This window comes from Monomorium pharaonis, chromosome 7 (genome assembly GCF_013373865.1).
Source record: "Monomorium pharaonis isolate MP-MQ-018 chromosome 7, ASM1337386v2, whole genome shotgun sequence".
NCBI classification, from domain to species: Eukaryota; Metazoa; Arthropoda; class Insecta; order Hymenoptera; family Formicidae; genus Monomorium; species Monomorium pharaonis.
Window position 1 is genome coordinate 7,076,284 of NC_050473.1, and position 25,274 is coordinate 7,101,557.

The window sequence follows — 25,274 nt, forward strand, 5'->3', positions numbered from 1 at the left end:
TATTTCCCCGGTTATATCCACATTAACTTGTCTCGAGAGCAATTCCTCCGCTCGAAAGATTTACTGCTAATTATTAGTGCGAAGTTTGTTATCGTCAGAACATATTTACCTAGCATTACAATGATTAATTTGCTGATGCATGCAGTTGCCGAAAGTTTCATTCGTTAAGCCGGCAAAATTAATTTCGTCAGCATTTTGCGAGTCGCTGCAAGTCGCTAATTAATAGGTAATAGTATTATAATGCTATCCTTAATATTACAAAGATGCTCGAAGAAGAGTACGTACTTATGTATTACATATTTTTACAGATCTTATAAAAATAATTAGTTTTCTCGCATAAAAGAATGAATGCTTACTAGAACATTAAGTTGACGCGTTTAAACGAAACTTATATGAGATTTTATTATTTATTTAAGTAAAAATACGAACTAAAATTTTGCAAAGGCGCAAAATAAGTATGTCTTTTCTAACAATTGTGCATCACGAAACAAATTTTCTTTTAAAACATTTGGAAAACAGAGCTCACGGACAAATGGCAATCCCTTCTTGCCTTGACTCTTATTTTTTCAATATTGATTCCGAGTTGATACGCATTTTCCTACTATAGGTCGAGGTTGTCAAGGACGAATCATTGAAGATTGATAGCGATTCCTTTCCGGAATATCTGGAATAACTTTTCATTCCCCTTTTTATGACATTTTATTTGTCTCGATGGATCGTACTCGGATGCGAGGTATGCTAAATAATTTTGCATGACCGAGCAGTATTACATAATCAGCGCGTGTTTTTGCGTTGTGGATTCTTTTTCCCGCATTTACCACGAAAACAAAATTATTCTCTTCTGTTGTTAATGAGCAAAAGAGATCTTTTATTTATTCTTAATTCTCCGCGTATATCTCTTTATCTGTAATATATTCATATCTGGAACACTTATCTGAAAGTTCAATATTTAAATTTAAACACTCTGCATTAGGAGCTGATTTCAAATTTAAAGTTGGAAAAATATCACGTATTTTACGTATTTACGAGCTGCTTGTAGGCCAAACTATATATATAAAATTCGCGCGGTGCTTTAATTGGATTTTTACTCCTTGCAATATCACTTTTCTGAATTATCATGTCAAAGTATTTCACATTTTTAATCTATATTTATGTTTATACTAAAGCTTTACGTGTTGCAATGTACAATTTTATTAATTGTGCTACTCGTTTTATTGGATTTTATATAACAAAGCATAATTTCCCTTGAGTATTATTTAGGGAATATTTTTTTTTAGACAGGATAAAATTCCCTCCTCTTCCCTATTACTTCTCTTTAGAGAGACTATTTTAAAATATTAACAAACTTTTACGTCTCTCCTTCTCCATTTATGTTTCGCAAATTAATATTTGCTTAGCTTTCGGCTTTTGCGGCAATAATTTATTCACCAGTAATATGAGATCGCGTGAGGTGGTTATTTTCCCCCAAGTATAAATATGAAAAAATTCTCATTTTGGTTTTGTTTGCGGTTGTAATTAACATTAAAAGTTAAAATGGTATTTACCAAATATGCTTTATTAATATACATATATATATATATATGTTGTATCTGCCACTTCCAGATAAAATATAAAACATAATAAGATAGTGCTTTATTTACAATGTTTTATTCAGCATTTGGTACTCCATTGTCGGAATACATAATTTTTACTCCAAAACTTTTCTCATAAATTTATGTTGTCACACGTATGACAAAATCGTTTTTGAATCAAGTGAACTTTAATTTCACTTTTCGTATACGTACGCGTACGTGTGAAACTCGGTAAGTGTTGATGAGGTGTTTGATACGGAAAATAAGGATTAAGCAAGAACTTGGACGACAACGTGCGAAGAAAATTTACATTGTGTTTCGGAGTGTCGTTTCGGATCTCAATGAAGAAATCCTCTTCAGACTTAACAGCTGATCGGCGGCGATAGTCGCCGAGCGTGACACCCGGAGATCCCCCGAGATCCGCGGATCCCGGGACATTTAATGAATCTATCCCGCGGCCGTTCGCGTGCACGCGTGCACGCACGCACGCACGCACGCACGTCTACGTGCCGCCGAAAATTCAATCCTCGGCACGTCACCACGCCGCTGTGTGTATCAACATTGAAAAATCAATGGTAACCGGTGACGTAGGTGTCCCGCCTCAACGGCAGCCAATGGATGTTCCCGGCCATCCCTACCACTCGCGCCGCGAGTCGCGAGACCCTCGTTTATCCACGCGCGCACCGGCGTGCTTATTCCGTAGCGGACTGCCGCATTGTACGGACGTGCGACGAATTCGAGGGAACGCGGATACGCCGGAACAGGCGGTACGCCGTAGCTCGAAAAACAAAAAACAAAAGAGACAAAAGAACCCCAAAAAAAAGAACGCAGCGCACCTGCGAGCGCGACGTGTATGAAGTTTTCCAGTTCGAGATTCACCTGGACGACGTGATCGACGTCGAATCGACATCGACCCGGAGCGGAGGAATTGTGCGGAGTCGCGAATCGGAGGCAGGGAATCCTAGGCGAGCGGTCAGGGCAGGCGCTTTCAGTGTTAAAAGATCGGCCTTTTCTCTCGCTCTTGCGTGGTCGAGGTGTCGAGACTTTTTAAAAGGTCTTGCGAACGGTGAGAGAGAGAGAGAGAGAGAGGAAGAGAGAAAGGGACAGGAAGAGGAGACGCGGAGAAGGGAAAAGAGGAACACAGCAGCCGCGAGCAGACGACGTGTGAAACGGAGACGAGATAGCGAAAGTCGAGATGGCGTTTATGATGCCTGTGGTGAAAAACGAATGGGACATTTACAAGACTAATCGGAGTCGGCGGTCGTCCGAGTGCTCGAACCCGCAGACCTGTCGCAGCCGAAAGGTGAGTGGGATAACGATATTTACTTTATCGGCGGTGCGGCGGCTTTCAAATTCAAGAAGGGTTGGAAAAGTACTGAGCGCTCCCTTGAGCGAGAACGACAAGCAGAGAGTGAGAGAAAGAGAGGATAGTAGGAAATTGCCAGAACCGTTAAGACGCGCCGCGTGTATCCTCGTCGTTTAAGTTTTAAATTTCCGTTTTAAATGCCTCTGCTTGCGATACAAAGTAGACGGAAACGCTAATCGAAATCGATGTAATGGAACTCTGTGTTACAAGATATATAATAGTTAAAACTGTTTTTTTTTCCCCTTTTTTGAAAAACGCCGTGCCGAGTACAAAGGAATAGTTCAGCGTAGTGTGCATTATTGGTATTCCAAAACACGAAGAACGATAATTCGATTATTAAGATTACGAACTTCCACATTATCTCTAATTAAAAGAACATGTATAGCATTAAGAGAAGCGAAAGAAATTTGCATTGCTGTGCATGATTTTTTTCATATCACATAAAAGAGAGAGAGAGAGAGAGAGAGAGAGAGAGAGAGAGAGAGAGAGAGAGAGAGAGAGAGAGAGATAGATAGATCTTAATTTTTTATTCATATCACACGTTACATAATGTATTGACACAAGTCGCCGAAAAAAGATCAGGTGTTGATAAACATTAACTCCCGCACGTGTTTCAACGTGAAATTTAATAAACTTTCGAAGCTTCCCTCCAAGGCGAGGTGGTTCAAAATTTCGCTGTGCAATACAGAGCGGATTCGGATGAGTGTAGAAACAATCCAGTTTCTATCGGCAGCGCCAGTGACGTAACTGCGCATAACTTCATAACTTCCTTCTCACGTACGTTACATTCAATCGACGGTAGCGATGTACGAAGGGGGAAGCAAATGGGCAATTGCGAGCTCTCTCTCCCTCTCTCTCTCACTCTCAATCTTGAAAATTTTACGTTTAGCGAGGATACCGTTTGTGCAAAATTGCCAAGAGTGACTTTTAACGGTGACTCCGAAAACACGACGCCAGCGCCGGCCGGTCTTGATGCGTCATCATCCCCGCGCGCATTACATGTCGCGCGTATTATTATGTATATATACATGCATACATACATATGCATACCTGCGTGAAAGCATTGAAACGTACGCCGGCATGTGGGAAATACGACGACGACGTGTCTTTACGTGGCGCCGGAGAGAATCGTTACGCGCTATTCCGGCTTTTTTTTTTTCGCGCGCACTTTTGCGTTTTGCGGGCTGAAACGGAGAAAGAACAATGGCGCGGTCTCCGTCGTTCCTCGCAGAAGCGTGACGCGAAAAAGGGACAACGAGAGCGAAAATGGGGTAAAGGGAGGAGGCGGGGAGGAGGCGAAGAAAGAGCGAATTCGGCACTGCACGTGCGATTTTTTCGCAGGTCTGGCGAACCCTCACACACAGACGCAGCCGTCTTCTTGCAAAGTGCGGCACGTCGCCCGATCGTCCCGCCGTCTCGATTCTCATGGTAATCCTTCTCGGCCTCGGCCTGACTTTGCGCACGGCGTGCCTTTTTTTTTTCATTTTTCTTTTTTCTTTCCCTGAACCTACCCGAGGCGTTCATTTCGAAAAACGGACTTTGCCGTGTGTTACAATGGCTTATTAGAAAATGAGGCGAGATTAGATATCGCTACCGGGTTGTTTTAACAGCTGCCGGGGTCGGATTTGCTGGCCTTTTCGCGAAGTAAACGCCTCGCTTAGCTTCAGAAAATACGCTTGAGAGTTTCTCAAATATTATTTCTGCAAATACACGTTAGTATTTATTATCGAAGGAACATGTTTATATATTAAAGATAATTCACAGAAGCAACAAACTAAGGAGTACGCGCGAAATTACTGTTCCGTTTGTATAGAGAATCGATTTCATTGGAGCTGCTAACAATCAGAGCTAATTACGATTCAAGTTTTGCCATCCTTTTGATTGTTCCGATAAAAAAATATCCCGCTTTCTTTATAAATATTACTTACACTACGTTGTGCAATTTCAATGCAACTGCAAAAACTTTGCATTACGATAACAGACGGATAAGTTCTCTTTCAGTACGACCTTTTAATATGCAGGCGAATATATAATTATTTCGAATTAACAGACGAAATATAGTTTTATTTAAAATATAAGTTTTTCTTAGAAAAATAAAAAATAACTTATTGTGTCGTTAAATGCTGATTATAATTAGATCTGAAAGTCATTAAAGTAAGTAAAGCGCAAGATTTTACGGTAAACTCAAACAAAGTTTAACCCAAATTTCGTGATAAAGACACGTGCTATCGATACATCTGTCTCACAGACAAACGTGCATGACTTACATGGTCTATTGTGCGTGCGTTATTTTCAAATACAAGATCTTTTCACGCATCAAGATGGGAATAATGAGAATACGATGAATGAATTTCAGGTTGCGCGTTATATGCGCGTTTCCAAACCTAAAATTTCGTTAACGTGAAACTGATTTGAGTTCAACTGAAACAAGGAGAAACAAGAGATTTTCAGTAACCCACCTACCCGAGACGTTTCGAACTCTCGTAAGAGTTTGGTCTTTAATATTAAATTGAATTTTTCATCGCGTTTACATTAAATGGAAGTTAACTCTAAACTTGACGTAGAAATTTCAACCGCGTGAGAAAGTTCGCGGTGCACGGCGTAGAGTTTGATAGCTTCTTCCTCAGTCTCAAGGACGGATACCAGATCCCCTTTTTTTTACACGATTGACCGCGTGCTCGCAGCTTCTCTTTGCAACGACGTCCGTCGATAAAAGAGCTCGGAAAAAGTCCGGACCTCCTTCTTTCTTTTTTTTTTTCCTCCAACGTGAAATCGTCGCCGTAAAAGATCAAGACTCACTCGTCGCACTCGGAACTGTCGGAACCGGTTTCTCCTCGGTGTCGCTAAACGTCCGGCGAAATTATATTTGCAGACGCTGAATAAGCACAGTCAATAATAGGTGACGATCGGAACCACGTGTCCCAGGAGATAAATATGCGCACCGGCTACAAGTTTATTTTTATCGCGATGTAGGCAGAGTTACACGTATATCATCGAACTGCAGTGCGGTGGGCATGCGGTTTGTTGCGCTCGTAAATGCTGTCTATTGCAAATGCTACATCGCCGGTGACATTACGACTTTCGTGTTTATTTTTCTCATTTACGTATGAAATATATTTAGGGTGACGGCGACAATTACGAATGTTAATTAGCAATAGATATACGGAATGGTAACCATTAATGAGAAGCATAATAATGATATTTTTTGTTATCGTATTTCTATAGTAAAGTGGGTCTTATGCAAATATCACTCATTAACTCCGTTTTACTCAATATCTTATACGTCTTTGACGGAAACATTTATCCTGATTCTTTTTTTTTTTACATCCAAAGTATGAATAATTGAATGAATAAGCGAAATAATGACGGGCACGTTAATTATCACGATTTAATTATGAATTATTGAGCTAATTTTGAACAGATTTTACTTGTGATATAAATTTAATTCGAGATCGAAATAAATCATAAATTAGAAGATTGTGACGTCATATAGTAATTAAATTAATTAAATTTATGCGGGAATGATTTAGACTTTGTCACATCGTTTCAAATAGAAATAAACGTCCCTATAGGTTCAGGGCATTGTGTATTCTATATCTGTTACGCGACATTACGTAAGTCTTGGTCAATTTGTTTCGTAACACGTATTGTGCGGTGAATTCTCGTACGGATTCTCAATCGCCGAAAGTCCCTTATCTGTCTTTTCATTCATTCGATAATCGCATAATACATAATAAAATACATAATAGATAGTGTATCTATTTATACATCACTAACAATTGAATTTCACAAAAGATCGATTATCAATGTTGATATGATAAAACTTGGATAAAACTTGGATTTCTTAAAATTATTATTCATACGTCTATAATTTTATGAATCACTGTGATTGTATTGGATTAAATTAGGTTACTGTGTTTCAAAATGTCGAAATTTAAATTTATGTAAGTATGAGATTTGTGATAAGAAGAAGTCATTGAGAGAAACCTACTTTTTTAAATAAATTTTTCAATTTCAATTGCTATATTTTAAATTACTTTGGTAAATTTTCTACGCTGAAGTAATAATGATGATGATGCAGAATTCTGTTGTTATCCAATATGCATAATATGGTCGAGTAAATTCTCATTTCCTCATGAAGGTTTTTCCTGATTTACGATAACATTGTAACTAATATTACACCTGTTTATCAAACTACATATTGATCAGAGATTGAGTATAGCGATTTGTAAATTAACATTCGATCAAGATTGATAATAATAACTTCAATTTTAATCCGTTTTGTTCTGATTGGTCGAACTCTAATCTTCAATTTGCAATCCTGAATCTCCGCATCTGCGAAGTTTGATATAAACTTAAGAAAGAAAAAACACTATCAATTAAACAACGTTATAAATCTATATTTTTTAAGTCCAATCAATAATAGGGTTGCAAAATTAAAGAATTTAGTTGGCAAAAAGTCGACGCGCAAGAAGTAATTCGATTATCTAATTTATTGCGGAAATATTACAGGAATTCCTTGTCGCGTCGAAAAATCGCGCGCACGAAAAGGATATTCGCAAAAGGTGCAAGGCGATGAAGTGACATAACTGTTTCCATTTTACGCAAGCTAGCAATCTTCGGTTTCGCCCCGGGTATTTTCACGATGCCGTTTCTTGAACTTGGCCTGCTACACAGTAAACCGGTGATTTGTAGATGCGAACGACGCAGAAAGGATGATCGTCAAAAAGCGAAGACACGGTCGCGGGTATCCTTCGCTACGATGATTTTCAATTTAGCTCTTAATCCTTTTTCTATTTATTTATCAAATAAAAAAGATTTGACACACTTATTAGATCAAGAATAGTTGCGAACGATTTCGTGCAGATCGCCTTATTGTATGATAACGAATAAAATACTAAAAATTTTGATTTTTTAAGTGTTAAATTTATTTTATTTGATAAATATTCTAATTATGTAATTATAAACTTTATTATAGTATCTGAAATATTATCACGTATAATGTGACGGTAATTGTATGTTATAATATCCAATTTGGTTGACAAAATAGAGATTAATTATTATTAATTAATTACTTCTGTTATGTATTACTATTAAATTGATAAAATAATTATTAAGACAAAATATATCCACACATAACGTGTACTCTTTGTTCTGTACATCGTAGTGAAGAATTACTTTCTATCACGGATGATGCGTTGTACCGTTATAAAAATGCGTGAACGGGATATTTTTAATCAACTCTTTGTCCTTCCACGTCGATATTTAGTGCCAACTCGAGCACGTGACACTGAAAGTTACAAGTACGCAGTACTATACAATTATTACTGCCAGAACATTAACGCAATCTCACGAGAAATCATTGCCAATTATATAACGCGAAGCTGTAGTTTGTGTACTGCGCACTTTTTAATCTGTGCAACACGCATGCATTATCATGATATGGTTGTCATCAACGCCTAATTATGACCGGAAACTATCACGGACATTTTCTGTGATAGTTTATTTTTTTGTTTACACGAACACCATATCGAAGGATTGCTAAAACCATTTCGCGAGGTTTAGATGTGCATTTAGATTAACATATAAATAACGATATTTTCAAGCTCTAAAAAATCTCTTTAAATAACATTCAAATTAATTTAAAAAACCGGCAATAAATGCTTATAGCTATAAAATATATTGCTAACATTAATGATCGAAATATATTTAATTATAGAATCAATTATTTTGTTGAGTTTAAAGGATTAATGTAATCAAATTTTTATTTATAGCTCGGAAATTTAGTAATTATTTTATTTCTGCAATTTATTATAAAATACTTGTAAATGGTTTATTTAAAGACAAATTGTATGTTGCCTCGTTATTATTAATCCTTAAGTTGTGCTTATTCAAGATATTAATTATCGACCAAGATTAGATTTTTTTATTCATTGCGTACAATTAAATTGTAAAGATTCAAACAATTGAAATTACAAATAGATTCCGTATACCTGATCTTCTGTACGTCGACAGCACGGTAAATTATCGATCATCGTTTGTATTTTCAATACTTCTATTTTTATCTCGCGTAACGTTCCGAGGTTCTTTATAAATACGAGTCAGGAATCGCGGATTATGATTAAATGAGAAACATTAATAGACGAACTCTCTCGCGCGCGCGTATCAGTACACATTGCGTCGCATTTTGCCCACGATATGTGGATTGCGTAATTGCACGTAATAACAGCGGGAGCAGATTCGGTGAGATTGAAGCCAGAGAGGCTCAACTTAAATCGCAGTGACAAAAAACGTTGCAATTGAATAAGAATTTTAAAAAATAAAGAAACTTTATTGAGAACTTAAATAATTAATTTCATTAATGAATCTTTATGCATCTGGTATGTTTAGTAAAAATTATAAATGATAATACGACAAAAAATGAAGCCATTTTATTATATAGTAATTAAATATGAAGCTCTTGCACAAACAAGAATTAAAAAACTGCTTTATGAAATTTTTATTAGAACATGTTAAAACAGATGTCCTTGTTTTTTAATTAAAAAATTGATACGCAAAATAAATAAAGGAATAAAAAAAATCTTAATAATTCAAATAAGATTCTCGATGTTTACAATTAAGATCTGAAATTATTTTATAAATGGTTTAATAAATCGCCGTCGAGGCAGTAAAATTCATTTGAGAAAATATGAGAATTACTGTGCGAGCCGGCTATCGATCTCGTTTGCTGTCACTGTGTACGTATAAAAGGGGGAAGCCTAATATACGGGACAAATCTGACCTAATCGGCCGCTTACCGTCTCCCGCTGCGATGACAGTACGAGCACGTGGTCGCAAGTTCTACGGCGTAGATCGTGCGTGGAAAAGGGCACGTACGCCACACACCGTATGCGTGTCGGATACGCGTGACGCACGATATCTTCGTGCGCGATTTTTATCGCGCTTCGGCGTTGAATAATTCAGGATGGCTCGAGAATCCGGCCGCTCGAGTGCCATCGCGAGTTAATCAAAACGATATCGTTACGACCGGAAAGGAAATCGCACGGTTTCCGCTCGCGAAGAAATGAGAGGTGTGCGTTCGCGTTCTCTCACGAATTAATTGCTCAACCGTTATCGCGATTCACGAGGCGGGATTCTCTCATGCACGCTTTGTACATATTTGGACGATAAATGTTGATTAAAGTAAGTTGCGGGTTAATCAAAATATTATTGCTTGGTGCTTCCCAATTTTTTTCGGTCTATCATCTTATCAATACAGATGATAATATTATTACGTGAATCTGGTATACGTTCTGGTCCAAACTGGTATCTTATCATTAAAAGTCTAATCCGTACTTTGAATCTGATTATTATTCGTTATTTTGAATCATCTGGTATATACAGTATACTGTATATTTAATATAAATTAAAGAGAGAAGTAAAACTTCTCAATACTCTAAATGAAAATAATTCGGAATGATGAATTATTTTGATTAAAATTTTTAATTTTACACTTTTTGTATAAAATAACTTCTATTTCCAATTTTTAAATTTGATTTTATTACGTTCAGTTATTTATGAATAAGAATTACAAACGATAAAGGTAAAAGATAAACTTGAATCTTTTTCACGGTACAAGAATGTAATTAAGTTCTGCGTATTAAATTAATTGCCGATCGAAAGATTAGTATTTGTCAACATTCAATTTTTTGAATTTCCGTCTGGACAGAAGATAAAGGACATTCAGTTCGATTAATAGGATTTCATTTCTCCATGTAATCTCGCGGAGTTCGTGTCAGGTTCGTCTTTAGCTTTCACCGTTCGCGCAACGAGCGACTAAATGAATGACTTCGAAATCTGTCGTTATCAGGATGACGACTGCGTCTCACTGTGATTTCGTGACGGATATTAGAATGGAATCTGGATGAAAGCCACCGGGTTTGAAAGGCAAATCAACGCGCTCGAGGACAGTAGTCGGTGAATAATGATAGAGAATAGTGATTCGCTAATGGTTTCAATTATGATACATGATTCGTCGTTGCGCGCTGATAAATCATACACAACGCCTTAGAAATAAATAATAACATGTCGTTAGAGTGACAATATAATGATCCTAATTCGGTGAAACACACGTAGCGCATTTGATGCCCGTTGATAATTTTCTTATTAGCAGCTCTATATCTATAAATAAATACAAAAAAATGTTGCTTATAAGAAACAAAAGTTTTCTTACATATTTGGATACCAATAATGCACGTGGGAAGAGAATTTTAAGGAGGAAACTTTCCCCTCCATACCGTAATCCGGAACGCACGCTTTTTTTTTCTGATCCGCAGGTGTCCGAATGTTCCAAGTCGGAGGGCCCGTCGTTGTCGACCTCCCCCGGGTCCGACTTTCTCACCTCGCCGGCGCATCGGTCCGTGCCGCTGACCTCGCGTCACTTCTCGAGGACGTCCTCGAGGGCGTCGCAGAGCTCCCTCCAGAGCCCGAGCAAGAGCACGGGCACGTCGCCGCCGAAGACCGGCAGCTCGAGCTCCCTCAACAAGTTCCATAATAGGCTGGTCGACAAGCTGAAGCGCTCGCTGAAGAAGGCGGAAGACTGCGCGGAGGATCAGCGGAACCTATCGTGAAACATTCAAGGGGTTTTGGGCCGGCCGCCCGCGTCCGGCTCGAAACCGATCGAGATCCGTCGCACCTCGGCACCCGCTACCACATCCGAGTCGAGCAGCAACGTGGCGGCACGCTCGTGTCCGGATCCGCCTTCAGCCTGGTAAGAAGGAAAGAGAAAGGCGGGGAGGAAAGAGATAATGACGGAGAGAAAAACGAGAGGAGCTACGGGCAAACATATGTGCGAATACGCAGACATGGGGGGGAGAAAGATCAGGAGCAAGTGAGAGGAGAAATGCAAGAAAATACGAAGGAGGAACGAGGAGAGGATGAAGTTCGTACACGTTCAGCTCGAAAGCACGCGAGCACGCTCAAGTTTGTTAGCCCAGCACGAGCAAGGAGGAAGAGGAGGAGCAGGAGGAGGAAGAGGTTGAATGATCCTCGAGCCGTTGTTCGGCTCGCTGGATGTCGACGGTCGATCGTGTCAAGAATCGTCGTGGATCGAGAGACCTCGATCGAGCGATCGGATAATGGCAGCCCCGCGCTCGAGAGGACGAAGAGAGCTGCTCGGGACGTTCCTTTGGACCGCAACGTTTTCGAGATGACATCCACAGTTTCGTGACAACGTAAAGAGGCCAAACAATATCGATGAGCCAATATAACGCGAAGATCTGATCTCGCGGATAAATTTGAGAATCTGTTTAAGATGGCGCGGGGGAAAAGAGGAAGCTGCGGGAGGATCGCAACCGATCGGTCGATCGATGTTCGAGCGGCGATTTTGGGCCAGATCATCGAAGATCGTCATCACTGAAAAAGTCAAAGGAGACAATCGTGAGGAGGGAGAGGAGGAGGAGGAGTCAGCGTCGGAGGAAGCGAGGTACATAATGATAAAATCATCAGGATTATATTGTATCGCGAACGTTTCGCATTTCGTTGAATGTCCGCGATCGGAGAGTTTACGGGGTATCGTAGTCACTCGAGTTGCCAGACCTAAATGTAATAAGTTCCTTCACATCGCGCGCGCGCGAGAGAGGGAGAGAAAGAGAGAGAGAGGAAGAGATCTCTCTCGTCTCGCGCGCGCGTCGCGCTCTATACGTTGTTCTTTTCCTTAAACGTAGGACGAGAGCGGGAACGAAGAGATCGAAGGGAGAAAGACATTCAGCGGGCGCGAAGGTGTTTCCCCGGTGGAGGAAAAGTAAAGACCTGAGGGACGTCGTGAAGGTGCCCGAAAGAAAATCCGATGTAACGAAAAGAAATCTGGTTATATAACAGTCTGACGTAGTAAACTGATATTTAAAAAATCGTTCCGATGTCTTTAAATGTCCCTGTGGATCTCTTTCAATCTTTCTGGCATCTTTCAAGTATATACGCACCTATTATCTCTTAGGCATCCCCCTTTGTTTTCCAATGCGGATGCGGATCTATTATTTCTTCGTCAAATTATTATCTTCGCGCGGTGCATGTTAACCGTGGATAAGTAGAACCGCGCATCTCCGATTCGTAACAACGTATCCAATTAACTTTCTCACAACCTAGACTGAAAAGCGTTCTCTAATCAGTACGTCAAGCAAAAAAAAATTGTTGGAAGAAGGCTCGTATTCTTGGCGCGCCAAACATGACTCCGCTCGATTCGCACGGGTCGGCCGTTTTATTTGTTTGCTTAATTGACATATACGAAGTGTGTATTCGATATGAGAAACGAGGGCAGAGCAGAGTCGGCGCGAGAAAATGCGCGGCGAGAATACGGGCCAAGAGAGAAAAAGAGAGAGAGAGAAAGAGAGGGAGAGCTCCTATATAGCGTAAGAAGCGTCATAAAAGATGTCGTTTTTTTTTGTATCTGTAAGTGTCAAACAGCGGCATTCGTTGTTGTTCGGATTAGGTTCGAGTTTGTGTGCCGGAAGCCAGCAGCAACGGCAGTTTCTCTCCGCCTTTGCGGGATCGGATCTCGCCGTCCGTCGTGCAGAGGAAAGGACACACCGCATGTGCGTGTGCGAATGCACCTCGAGAGTCGGATCGCCGAGCGTGTGAAGCCTATTAAAAAAAAAAAAAAATCGATTTATTTTCACCCGCGTATTTCCTGTTCGACGTCGTTGAATTGTGTTATTAATGTTTCAACGATGTAATTCCAATTTGATCAAAAAATGAAATGAAATTCGCACATCTTTATTTAACACAGTTTGTTACTAAACTTTTTTCAAAGCTTGAAATAGTATTTAATAAGATTTCGTTCAAATTAAAATAGTGTAGGTCGTGTACCAGAAAAAAAAATGTAAAAAGATTCTTGACTTTGTGAGATGAATTTTTATCTGCGTAATGTTAATGTAAGAAAAATATGAGTAGCATACTCGAGGCTCAAGACGATCGAATGTAAATAAATTTGCGAATATACATAAATGAATTGATCTCGAGGTGCTGGCCGACGTTTTAAAACTTTTTCAAAGATATTTGGAGCGTTAATTTCTCGAGAATGGTTTTTTTTCCCCCCCCAGAAAACGTGTCAAACGGTTATTGACGCATATCAGCTTATCGGGCAATATATTGCTGTTTCCTTCACGTTACAACGCGATAGCGCTGCAAAGTGCACGACGCGGCCTACGGGAAAGCATGACAGATGCATCCGGTACCATTAACGACGCATTCCGCGGTGTACACGTGTCGCATTGTAAAAGGCACGACTCACGTCGTGCCCCGTTGTAGATTACCACTCTTCTCAAATCGCGCGCGGGCCGGGCGAGGATATTTTTTTTTTAAACCTTACCGCCGCTTACTCGTCGCACGCCATCGTCGGAGACAACGTTTTTCCCCTGAGGTTACTCGTATTTGTTGTTTCGCGTCGTCGCTACAGAGCGCTTGTTAATTTTTTCACATGTATAATATATAATATATATATCTATATATAGTGTATTGTTTCGCGTTACAAGTCCAGTCGGTCGGAGAGAAGGAGGGGTAGATAAGGGGAGGGGGAGACGCGTGCTCTTTGTAGATCGCACGTGCAAAGGACTTCGAGTGTTACGAGGTATAGGAGCGCTACTTCCATCATGAGAGAGAGACTTCTCCTGAGAAAGATATTTATCTCCTTTTCCTCCGAGACATGTCATTCCGAAGATACTCTTTTTTTTTTACATGACTTTAATAAGAAGGAAGAGTTCCGTTTCCTACGCTTCCCTTCGTTTTTTCTCCTTTACTTTCTCATCAAATAGATAAGATTTTTTAAAAATATCTTTTATATGTATTTTGTTATTTTTGTATTATTCTTAGAAACGCAATTACTTGGTTTTTTTTTCTAATCAAAACTTGTTACGTAGGAAGAAAAATATTTACCTAACTGAGTGGTGGATATATGTCCTCTACTTTGATGGCAGAAATAATATCATTTATTAATGAAGTAAAATTGAATTTTCAAAAATTAAATTTCTAAATTAATGACAAATGATGAATAGAATAAAGTCATCAAATTTCTTCAATTTAAGATGCAGCAAATATCGAATAAAACATATCAAGCGCAAAAAATTTATTTCGAAGTTTGAAAATACAACTATTATATGAATTTCCATTTTTTTTCAGTAATTAAACGATAAAGATCAAGTTTAACAAATTCATTCCTCTTGTAGTTAACACTCGACGTTCTTCGCGTTCAGACGTTCTGGTTTTTCCTTGCGATGGGCATAATTTGCATGCTTTCTTTCTATCGGTTGCGTATTGGCGTATTACGAACTGGGAGCAATTAAGCAATGCCGCGTGTAACTCTGTGATATCGTAAGCTATAAGATAGAATTACTCTGCAACGATTAACGGGTTAGAGAGGGGAGGTATAGTTAGGACGGGATACGTACGAGCGCTTCGATTCTTCATCGATCGCAGACCTGCGTTCTTTGAAAACCGAATTGATGAGTTCTTTTTTTGGGTTGGGCTGAACAATACGAGAAAGTGCTTCAACAAAGGGATGGTTTCCGACTAAAAAAAAAATTTTTTTCTCATGAAAGAGAAAGAACGTTGCTTTCAGGTCTTTTCGGGAGAAAGACGAAGGAATTCTGGCACACGAGCATTTGAAGTCGTATATATATATATATAACATCCGTCTTAACGTGTATATAATATTAAGAGTCTAAAGTTCCGAAAGCGTTATCGTTTATTGATTACATTAATCTGAAATCTCAAGAAAATATCATAGTACAAGATTTATCCATTTATTTCCCGTCGCAAACGGATTTTGAAAGTACGCTCGCCGACTTAACTTCAATTTGCAATGAGCCAAATGAAATCTCTAAATCTCTTCTTAAGTTCGTTGTATAATGCAAAAAAAAGAACAGATTAATATACGTCGATTCGCGCTTTCGGACTCGCGTCGGATTTAAGAGAAAGCTTAGTCGGTAGATATCACGCGGAAAATTTTGAAAATTTGCGTAGCTCAACTTGCATTTCTCTCTTCGGGTGCAGATGATGGCAAGGGGATGAAGACGAAGAAGAAGGGGGGAGGGAAAAACAGGAAGAATAAAAAGAGAGAAGGAATCATTCACACGTCGGTGTGTGCTAAAGTAGATTGGGAGGGGGGAGTCCATTTTGCGTATGAAAGGATGCATACTGAATAATTTCCAAAAGTTGCCGCTTTATGTAAGACTGCTTTAGTGAAACAAAGAAATATATCGCAGAGACAAAAAGTATAAATTATCGATAAATATAGGGCGACGCGCCGTGGTGCTGGGCGGAGCACTGGGACGCGCGATGTTGGGATCGTATTAAATCCACAATTCGCACATATATATTTGTATATTGCAAATATATTATATATAGTTATTTATGTATAATAAAATTATGCCTTCCGAAGGAACTCGTAATGTAACATTAAATTCAAATTAATGATTGAGTTGGAAGTTATGACTTTTGAAGCTTTTTGGCACTTGAATCTGCTACGACAGTCGATTTCATTGTTTATATGTATCTTTTCTATAGATATATATATATTTCTCATTTGCACTTGGCAAATCTTAATTTTTACTTCTCTCGTGAATCGGTACTGCCATTTGGTGCGAGCTGGCCAACTCGCGATCCAACTTCGTGCGTTCCCAAGGTTTCGCCGGTTGATTCGTACTGATTAGAAAAAAATGGTGTTATTAGATTTTAGAAATTGATGAGATATATATAAAGTATATATGCGATATTCATTACGGCGGCCTCGGACCGCGGAGTAAACGTGGATTGGGATTTCTTTTCTTCGCTCCCTTGTGGAGATGTGTGCATTTGAATTTCACGTTAAATGTGCACGATGTATGTGCCCCTGTTTTTTTTTTTTACTCGTCGAAGGAGACGCATTTTCCGCCAGTTTAACGCCTCTCGATCCACTTTCATTCTACGGTCGCAACGCGATTGCAAAGCTGTACACATGCGGAGATATATACATACGCATACGTGTATATTATATATGCACAGAATAAATAATATACATGCATGCGTACGCGTAATATATATGTATATGTATATATTATTTATTACGCGCGATGACTTGACTATTTTTTGTATTATTATTACTACTACTACTACTATTACTACTACTACTGTTTTATGGTTATTTGTTATACTTCACCCGGGACATTTTGAGCGGATTCTTGAGCGCGTGTTTGAGGAGAAGCGTCCGAGCCTTTGCAAGTCTTACACGGTGAGAAACGTCGTTTTCCTTCCTTCTCGCGGCATCAATCCTTTCGATAAAGGTCAGCACGGTGTATCAATTAAAATCGCCACGTATGCCTCGTGTATGGAAATCATTTTCTCGGCGATACGCGTCGAAGATCGTTAATAATTTCTAGAGACTGACATAAAAATTTAAATTACTTGCATTCGTTTTTGAAGCACTTGAAAACGGGAAAGGTGAAGAGAGGTTTCTTTTCTCGCGGTAGTAAAACTTGCCGTTACTTCGACGAAGCCCAGCCGTCGTCGATCGCGCTTACGTACTTTCTCCTCAGTCACGACTATTGAATATCACTGCCAAAAGCCCACGATTACGATAAAGCAACAAGAAAAAAGTAGCATAGAACGGCCCGATCGGATCCTTCATGGCGGCGCGCTCGGATCAAGCCGTTTCAATCCGATCTCCCCCTTTACACATACACACTATCTTTCGAGTCTACATTGACATATTTATCTTTCGTCGGTTAGCGGCTTTCATTGTTGAGGGAAACCGTTTCTTTCTTTTTCTTTTTTCGTAGGACTTTGGCGTCAACGACGATACTGATTCGCGCCAATGCGTGAATTCTATCCGGCTTTTCTGCGGCATAGGATGAACGAAGTAATATTTACAAAGTCGCGTTTCCGGCATTTTTCCTCGGTGAAAAATGTCAGAGAATCCTCGCAGCAAGTCTTAATACACAAGTTGGGGCACAGAAATACAGTGCAGTGATTCCTGCACGTGTATATGTACGTGCATAAATCGGAAATCAATAATAACTCTGCTCTTTGCTGTTCAAGATTTGAACTTTATCATCGGCTTTATCATTGTGCCAAAATTGTTTCAGTAAGACACAAACTATCTGTGTTCTTTGTCCACGATTATCCGTTTATCCTACGCGAGATGTATATTTTTAATTTTACGATTCGCTAGAAGATTTGATTAAGAGGAAGCATTGGCACGAAATCGAAATTAATTGATGAAGATGAGGAATCATTTTTGCGGGGACGGAAGTTGCCGTATCGTCGTCGATTGCTAATTATCCGTGAATTTCGTGATCGAGGAGAGCAAAAATGAGAAGATGGATGCACATTCCATGCGTAATGATTATACATAATATATAAAATAATCTGTTAGAATTCGATAGGGAATTAACATACACAACATACACACAAACAAACAAAAAAACACACGGAACATATTGCGCGCGCCATATTGCACTGGAAAATTATAAATGAAGTTTTTGAATCTTACAATAGACCTCGGTTTATCATTATTATGTATCGTGATTTTTATGCCATGTTCAATAAATGAGTTTTAAACAGCTTACATTGACCAATTCTTTATTCCCTATATTCTTATCCTTATTTATGATTATATTTAAATCTTATACAGTTAAATATCATTCGAAATGAGTGAAATACAATTGTAATGAAGAATAAAAATTAAGCCTAGTGAATAAAAAAAAAAAATGTTTTGAAATATGGTGACAGGTGAAAAAGCCGCAGTAAATTTCGACTAAAATTTTCTGTTGCATTATTGAATAAAATTGTGAGCTGTATGAAATCGTTATTATCTATCATGTTTATGCGGTTTTACGCAACTTTTTTTTTTTGAAGAAGGAAATAGGAAATTTTCAATGATTAATGTTTATGATATGCAATGTTAAAGAATATTATACTTAATTACTCGATCCTTGAATTTATTTTTTTTATTAAAAATATGAAGAATATGAAGTGCATTGCATGACTTGCACTGAACACGTAATGCGATAAAGTAATTGTGAAGAAGAACATGTTCTCAGTATCTCGATATCTGTGACTCGATATCGACTGATTCATTCGCGATATATTCGAATGGCATGAGTCATCATATCGATGGTATCATTAAAGTACAATTTTTTGTATTCGGAAGATGACAATAAGAAGCTAATATGAAAACTCATCTTGTGTATTTTGTGACATAAGATGAAATAAATCTTTTTTCTTTTTTTTTTTACAAGAAAATAATGTTACCTTTTGAAAACATTTTGATTTACAGTTTAGGGACTTTCTTTAATAAAAATACAAATTTTTCCTTGTATACAATTCAATTAAAAATAGCATGCTGTGACTTTGGTTGTTATTAGTTAAATTAATTAATTTGAAATACCGTATCATGTATTCGCCTCCCATTTATTTCATGTTCGGGATTTGTGTCGCTCATGCATTACGTTATCTTATTAATAGTTTCGCTTGCGTGATTCTGCATAATAAATTCACGCCGCGTAGGCGAGCTCAAATTTCAGTATTGCGACACGCGATATTTTACGCAAGCGGTAGTTACCGAGAAATTTATTGCCACTGGAAGCTATTCCTGCATTTACTTCGATTGCCGTAAAATGTACCTTTTAAACAATGTTTGTGCACACATGTGTGCTACATAATTCACAATACGAACAGTTATTTTTCTAGATTTTAGTTTCTAGCCCAAGAATAATACAAGTGCGTTGAACTTGCTTTATAATATTTACGAAACGCCGGAAAGATTGCATCATCAAATGCAACTCCGTATGAAAAGAAAGCTCGATGTAGAGAAATAAGAGAAAGTCCGAGTCGGTAGCATCTTCTCTTCGCTTTCATATACTATTTAAAAGATTTTTTTATATACAATTAACATTTATACGAAAGTACAAGTATCAATATTATTTAAAATATTGTGTTAGTTTTAAGTTTTCAGATTTTTGCAAAATAAAAGAAAACTTTAATTTTACTCTTAAAACATTTAAAAAGGTAAAAATTAATATTATAAATGTATATGTGTATGCAAAAGCATAAATATTTTAGCTATATTAATATATAATTTGTACTACAATCAAAGTCTTATATTAAATAATAATTAACGATTGAAAATAAGTTTTTAGCCATTTAATTTCAGTAAAGGAAATATAATAAAGTAATATAATCGTATCTCTGAGTTTATTTTATGTGTTTAATAAGATTTTAATTTTAAACTTGGAAAAATATAACATTAAGTATAAGATTGAATAAACACGACAAATAGACGATGACACTTTCGAGAAGAAAAATTACCTTTGAATGAAAACCGTAAAAAGTACTATTAAAAAGATAGTCAATAATCCAACGACATTCTATGTCTGTTTTTGCTCCTAATCGGTTATTGTCCTTTGCGATTAAAATCTCTTGTGTTCAAGATAATAAAAAATTGCGAGTAGGCGAGATTAAATAGAAAAAAAGAAGAAAATGCATAACACAGTCGACGTCAGATGAACGACGCAATGATGCGCGCGCGTCAGTCATTGCGGAACGTCAGGTAATAAATTCCCTACGCTCTCGTATTGCGAAATGAGCCGCGATAATCTCTTATCGTCGCTAGCAACGCATTCCCCGTGACACAATTCGCGGACGCGTGAACGTTCCAGTTATCGCCGCGGCCAGCAGCGTCGTAACTTCGCATTATTGACAACAAAGCACGGTGGCGCAAACGCGACCGAAATATCTGTCGGGATATATTGTTATCGAGATCATCAGCAGTGATGAAAGCTCGATGATGATGATGCAACTCGGATCGATTTTTTTGCCGCGCGTTCGAGGATGCGTTAGCAAGCAATTTTAATTCGCGACGAGTTGCAAGATATTGCATGACTAATTGTGATATCGCGAATACGATACGCGATTTGCGTGTGCGCGCACGCAATATCTCACACCTCGGCGTAGTTCATCAATAATCTGAGCAAAGTCGCGTTGCGACAGAATTTCGAAATATCGGGGTACTTAAAAATAAGCACGCGTAGCGCCAGAAGCATGACTTAAGCAAGTCAGTTTCGTCAGTGGCAAGATATTCGATATGTGGAAAATTGAAAACACAATTCTTTTTTTTTTTTTTTTTAAGAGAAGGCGATAAAAAATTTACTTCTGAATTTTGTGAGCATGTGCATGAAATTTTGTCCCCGACTTTATTTGACAAGAGCTTTTGAATTTTTCGCAGCGAATACAATGTAGCTGAAAGAATTTTCACGTTTATTAAACAGCCATGTAATTGATAATGACTGTTTTACACAAAAATTTATTTTAAATTTATATAAAAAGCTTTCGAGTTGACGATCAATCACGATTAATTTTTATTTTCTTGCATCACGTATCTACAATAACAGAAATAGAAATTCTCAATTATATCGCCATTGTAATGATTTTTAAGTACGAACAGTTTTGTTCCCTCTCGCTATTGCCTTTTGTGGAACGAACAAGAAAAGGAACGTGATTATATGTGCTGTACCACGTCGTAACATATACAGAATTGCTTACGCCAATGACTCCGCGAATGGAGATTTCCATCGCGAGAGGACTGGCGCCTACAATGGTATGTCATTGTCTGAGTTATTCGCGGGAAATCTGCGTCTGCAAAAATAGCAATACATATGTACGTACGAGAGATGAATAAGGAAAAAGCAAAAGAGGATGACGTGGGGGTTAGCACGTGCGTCTTTACAGTTCGACAGTTGTGCAAAGGTTTTCGACGAATAAGATTGGACAATATTTCCTTCGAATTACAAACCCAATTCTATTTCTAATTAGAAACTCGATAATATTCAGAATTTATTTCAGGTCGTCAATTAATTTTTATTACCGATCTATTAGTACAATCGTTGCAAGTTATCGTGTAACTCGTATTCTAAGAAAATGTATGATTTATCTATTAATTATCTGGATGTGCGTACAAAAAGTTACGATAAATAAATTTTCTTGCTAAAAGATTGCTAGACTCATTTCTAGTTAAATACGGCACTGTATTTATCATATATAAGTAATATAAAGAGAAAATAATTTCTTTTAATTACATCGTTCATTATAAATGGTAATTTAATTTTTAAAATTGACGCAAATCTTATGAGAAATCAAATTACGCCCGTAGTCTCAAAGCAATTTTTGTAAAACATCATTTATAGCGTTTTCTACTGGGAAAACTGGTAGGTTTCGATGAAAACTCTACTAGCGCAATAATAGTGTGATTCAGTGGAACACATCATTAGACAGGTATAAAAACTAAGCAATTTCATTGTTATAAAGTTTACTAAAATAATGTAATAACATATACTTTAATGTAATACTTTAAAGCACGAACATAACATCAATTTTAATATGCACTGGCACCTTCCACCGTCTCTCGAGACGGTGGAGCAAAAGTTGCACTCAGTGTAATTTTTTTGCATCAATTTTGTCAGTAAAACATTAAACACTGAAAATATCTAAACTGATTTTCACAGTGGAACAATAAAATTGCACACAATCCGCACCAGTGTTGCACTAGTTTTCCCAGTAGAAAACGCTATTAATTACAATTATATTTTTTATCTCCATCGTCAACTTTTTAAAAGGTCAAGCATCATCAGAGTGCTATTATCTCGAAATACAGTTTAACAAAAAGGTGACAAATTTCTCGGGGACTAAATCTAATCCAATACTCAATCAAACGGAAGAGGGCGACCGATAAGAAATTCAACGCTGCGAGATGGGCAATGAATGTGAGATCCGCCATTTAATCGCCGCCGGCTGTTCAGTAATCTCGAGAGCGGAGAATGCCCCTCGCGCAGACCGGAGTCTGCATCCGCCGGCGGGAAGTTCATCAAGGTGCACGGGCGCCCACGTCCGTTTATCAAATCTCATTCTCGAGCGCGTTCATTCAGCTCCCACATGTATCATATCACGGACCAACACCTACACTTGAGCTCCACACTTGCACTTGCGTGGCGCCCTCCTCGTCCCGTTCGTCCCTCCTCTTGTGAATGATCCCTACTTTCTGCGCGTATTCCGCACCGGGCATAAATAAAAACCTCCATATACCGAATACTTTCTTCGCGAATATTGCATTTTATCGAGTATCGCACGGGTGCGTTTGAAGAAAAGACAATTCACATATCTCTATTACATCTTCAATTTTTTGTCGAGTAGAGATAATGAGATATATTCACGAGTCGGTAACTTCAGAAATGCCTGATGAAAGTCACGTACATTTATGTGACGGGAAAAATGTTCCTATAGCTGTTGAACTGCAGCGTACTATGATTCACAGATTTCCCGCAGTCTCGAAATGCGTCGCAATTTTGAATAAACAGGTTTAGCCTTCGAGAGAGAGCGTCCTTGACCAGGGACTATATTCAGTTGTGACAGTTGTAACCGCGAGTAATCACTATGATATACATATACAGGATTGCGAGGTATTTGGAGTCACTAGTAGAAAATTAGCGAATAAACGTGAAATTACTTCATTGATCTGGAAAGTCTTTGGGAACACATTTTCTAAATATAAATTTACGTGACGCGATTAATTTTGTGTTTTATATGCAAAGTATACAGTAACTAAGTAATTATGCAAACTATATCTTATACTGTCACAATAATTTGATAGAATGTACCCCGGGGGTTAATTAGAGTGGAAAATTTTAATAAATTGTCTTTTGCTGACCCGTTGTTACTGATCTTGGTAATTCGAATAATATTGATTTTGATATGAGTACATAAAAGTTTCATACACGTGCTAATTCAAATTTAATACATTTCTGTTACTTAAAATTTTGATTGCTTGAAATAGTATTTAATGCGATTACATATATGTTTATATTCAAATAGTATCAGTTTATTATTCTAATATTTTACAATTTGTAAAGTAGAAAAAAATGTAAAAAACATTTTTAATTTTGTTGGTGAGTTTTTCACACAAAATAATATTAATGTAAGAAAAATACAAGTACCACTCTAGGTCATATAAAATTCCCAATTAATTCCAGCGTATTCTATATGTACGTGCATCGAATGGCACCGGTTACAGATATCTCTCTCGCGCAGTATTTAAAAATGAAATGAATTCAGGTCGGTGGACCTTCTGGGGCGGGCACGGAAATAGGAACGCCGATCAATACGCTCGTACGTCGTTACTATTTCCAAATGGTCACGAGTTATTCATAGTAACTGCCGTTTATCAGCGAATTAATTTGATTAACTCGCGCGAGAGGTAGCATGCACGTAAATGGGGATCGGCCACGTGTGATAGAAAGGTTTAATTTTATGTGGGAGGATTCACAAACATGTTCTATAGCACGCACGTGCTTGCTGTAGTTGCCAATTAATTTAATACGTAAACATCAGTTCGTGATTTAATATACACTGTTAAATTCGAAATATTGATTTATATCCAATTATTTTTATGGTCATGGCGCCTCTACTGAATATGCCAATGTAACTAAAACAATGGAAATAATTTAAATTTCAAGAAATATATTGAATTTTATTCAAATTTGTTACTTATATAGGTGTATACACACACACACACACACATATATATGTGTTAATTATGGATACTACTTTTTTTAAACAATCACACTAATGATTAGATTAGATTATTTTTTTTACCATTTTCAAATAACAAGTTTTATCACACATAACCATTAATAAAATAACAAAATGTTATTTATTTAATTACAAAACGTTTTGTTTTTAATTCTCTAATTTTTAACTGTGTGCGTCTGATAATAGAGATATTGTAACATATTTTCAAAGACATAGGATATAAAAATATATATTTTTTATGCAATAAATTGATTAAATATTATGTTTTACAGAAAACACGATTAAAAATGAAAATGCTGTGATATATTTTTATCAAAAGTATATTTTTGATTTGTCTAAAATAAATTTTTAATATCTTGTGTGCCCAGACACAATTAGTTTTGTAATTGCATATGACACATGTATATTATCTTGTTTATTTATTATTTTGCCATACAATTTTACTATTTTTTAAATACAGATTTGAACATTATATTTGTGTAACAACAAATAAAGATAAAATAAAATTGGCAATTCGTTGTAATTATATTTAAATATATTTTTTAGTCTCTCTAATTTTGTTAATAACAATGACTTTCAGTCAACTTTGACTTTAATACAAGTGACTTTAATACAAGCTTTTGATGGAAATATTGATAAGAGAATTTTACCTTTCTAATCGAGTTTTTTCTAAAAAGTTATTTAAATTTCTAACATAAAAACTTCCAATATCCTGTGTTCAGATAATTAATGTCGTGAGTGTAATTTTA

At 37.4% G+C, this 25,274-nt stretch overlaps 1 protein-coding gene and 1 long non-coding RNA gene across 10 annotated transcripts in view; both read left to right on the plus strand.

Moving 5' to 3' along the window:
• LOC105835074 overlaps positions 1-25,274 on the plus strand; it is a 143,246-nt gene that overhangs the window by 11,509 nt on the left and 106,463 nt on the right. Inside the window, exon 3 of one of the 8 annotated variants that reach the window (XR_004964075.1) lies at positions 1,655-2,394. The exons of the other annotated variants lie outside the window; for them this stretch is intronic. This is a non-coding gene — a long non-coding RNA (uncharacterized LOC105835074). Of the gene's footprint in view, positions 1-1,654; positions 2,395-25,274 lie in introns of those variants that run through there. 8 annotated transcript variants of the gene reach the window in all.
• On the plus strand, positions 2,264-18,511 carry LOC105835073. Of its 2 annotated transcripts, XM_012678037.3 has the most exons (3): positions 2,264-2,874; positions 4,279-4,365; positions 11,253-18,511. In XM_012678037.3, exons 1-3 carry the CDS (start codon positions 2,767-2,769, stop codon positions 11,544-11,546), a joined length of 489 nt encoding a protein of 162 aa, XP_012533491.1. In that variant the 5' UTR covers positions 2,264-2,766; the 3' UTR covers positions 11,547-18,511. The 2 variants fall into 2 exon arrangements, with proteins under 2 accessions (XP_012533491.1, XP_012533492.1); XM_012678038.3 differs by lacking the exon at positions 4,279-4,365 and having other exon boundaries at positions 2,273-2,874.

Bases quoted from the DNA above. Each gene is read 5' to 3' on its own strand.
- LOC105835073 (XM_012678037.3), top strand. From the start codon at position 2,767: ATGGCGTTTATGATGCCTGTGGTGAAAAACGAATGGGACATTTACAAG. The intron at 2,875-4,278 runs GTGAGTGGGATA...ATTTTTTCGCAG, and splicing joins AGACCTGTCGCAGCCGAAAG to GTCTGGCGAACCCTCACACA. The intron at 4,366-11,252 runs GTAATCCTTCTC...TCTGATCCGCAG, and splicing joins CCGCCGTCTCGATTCTCATG to GTGTCCGAATGTTCCAAGTC.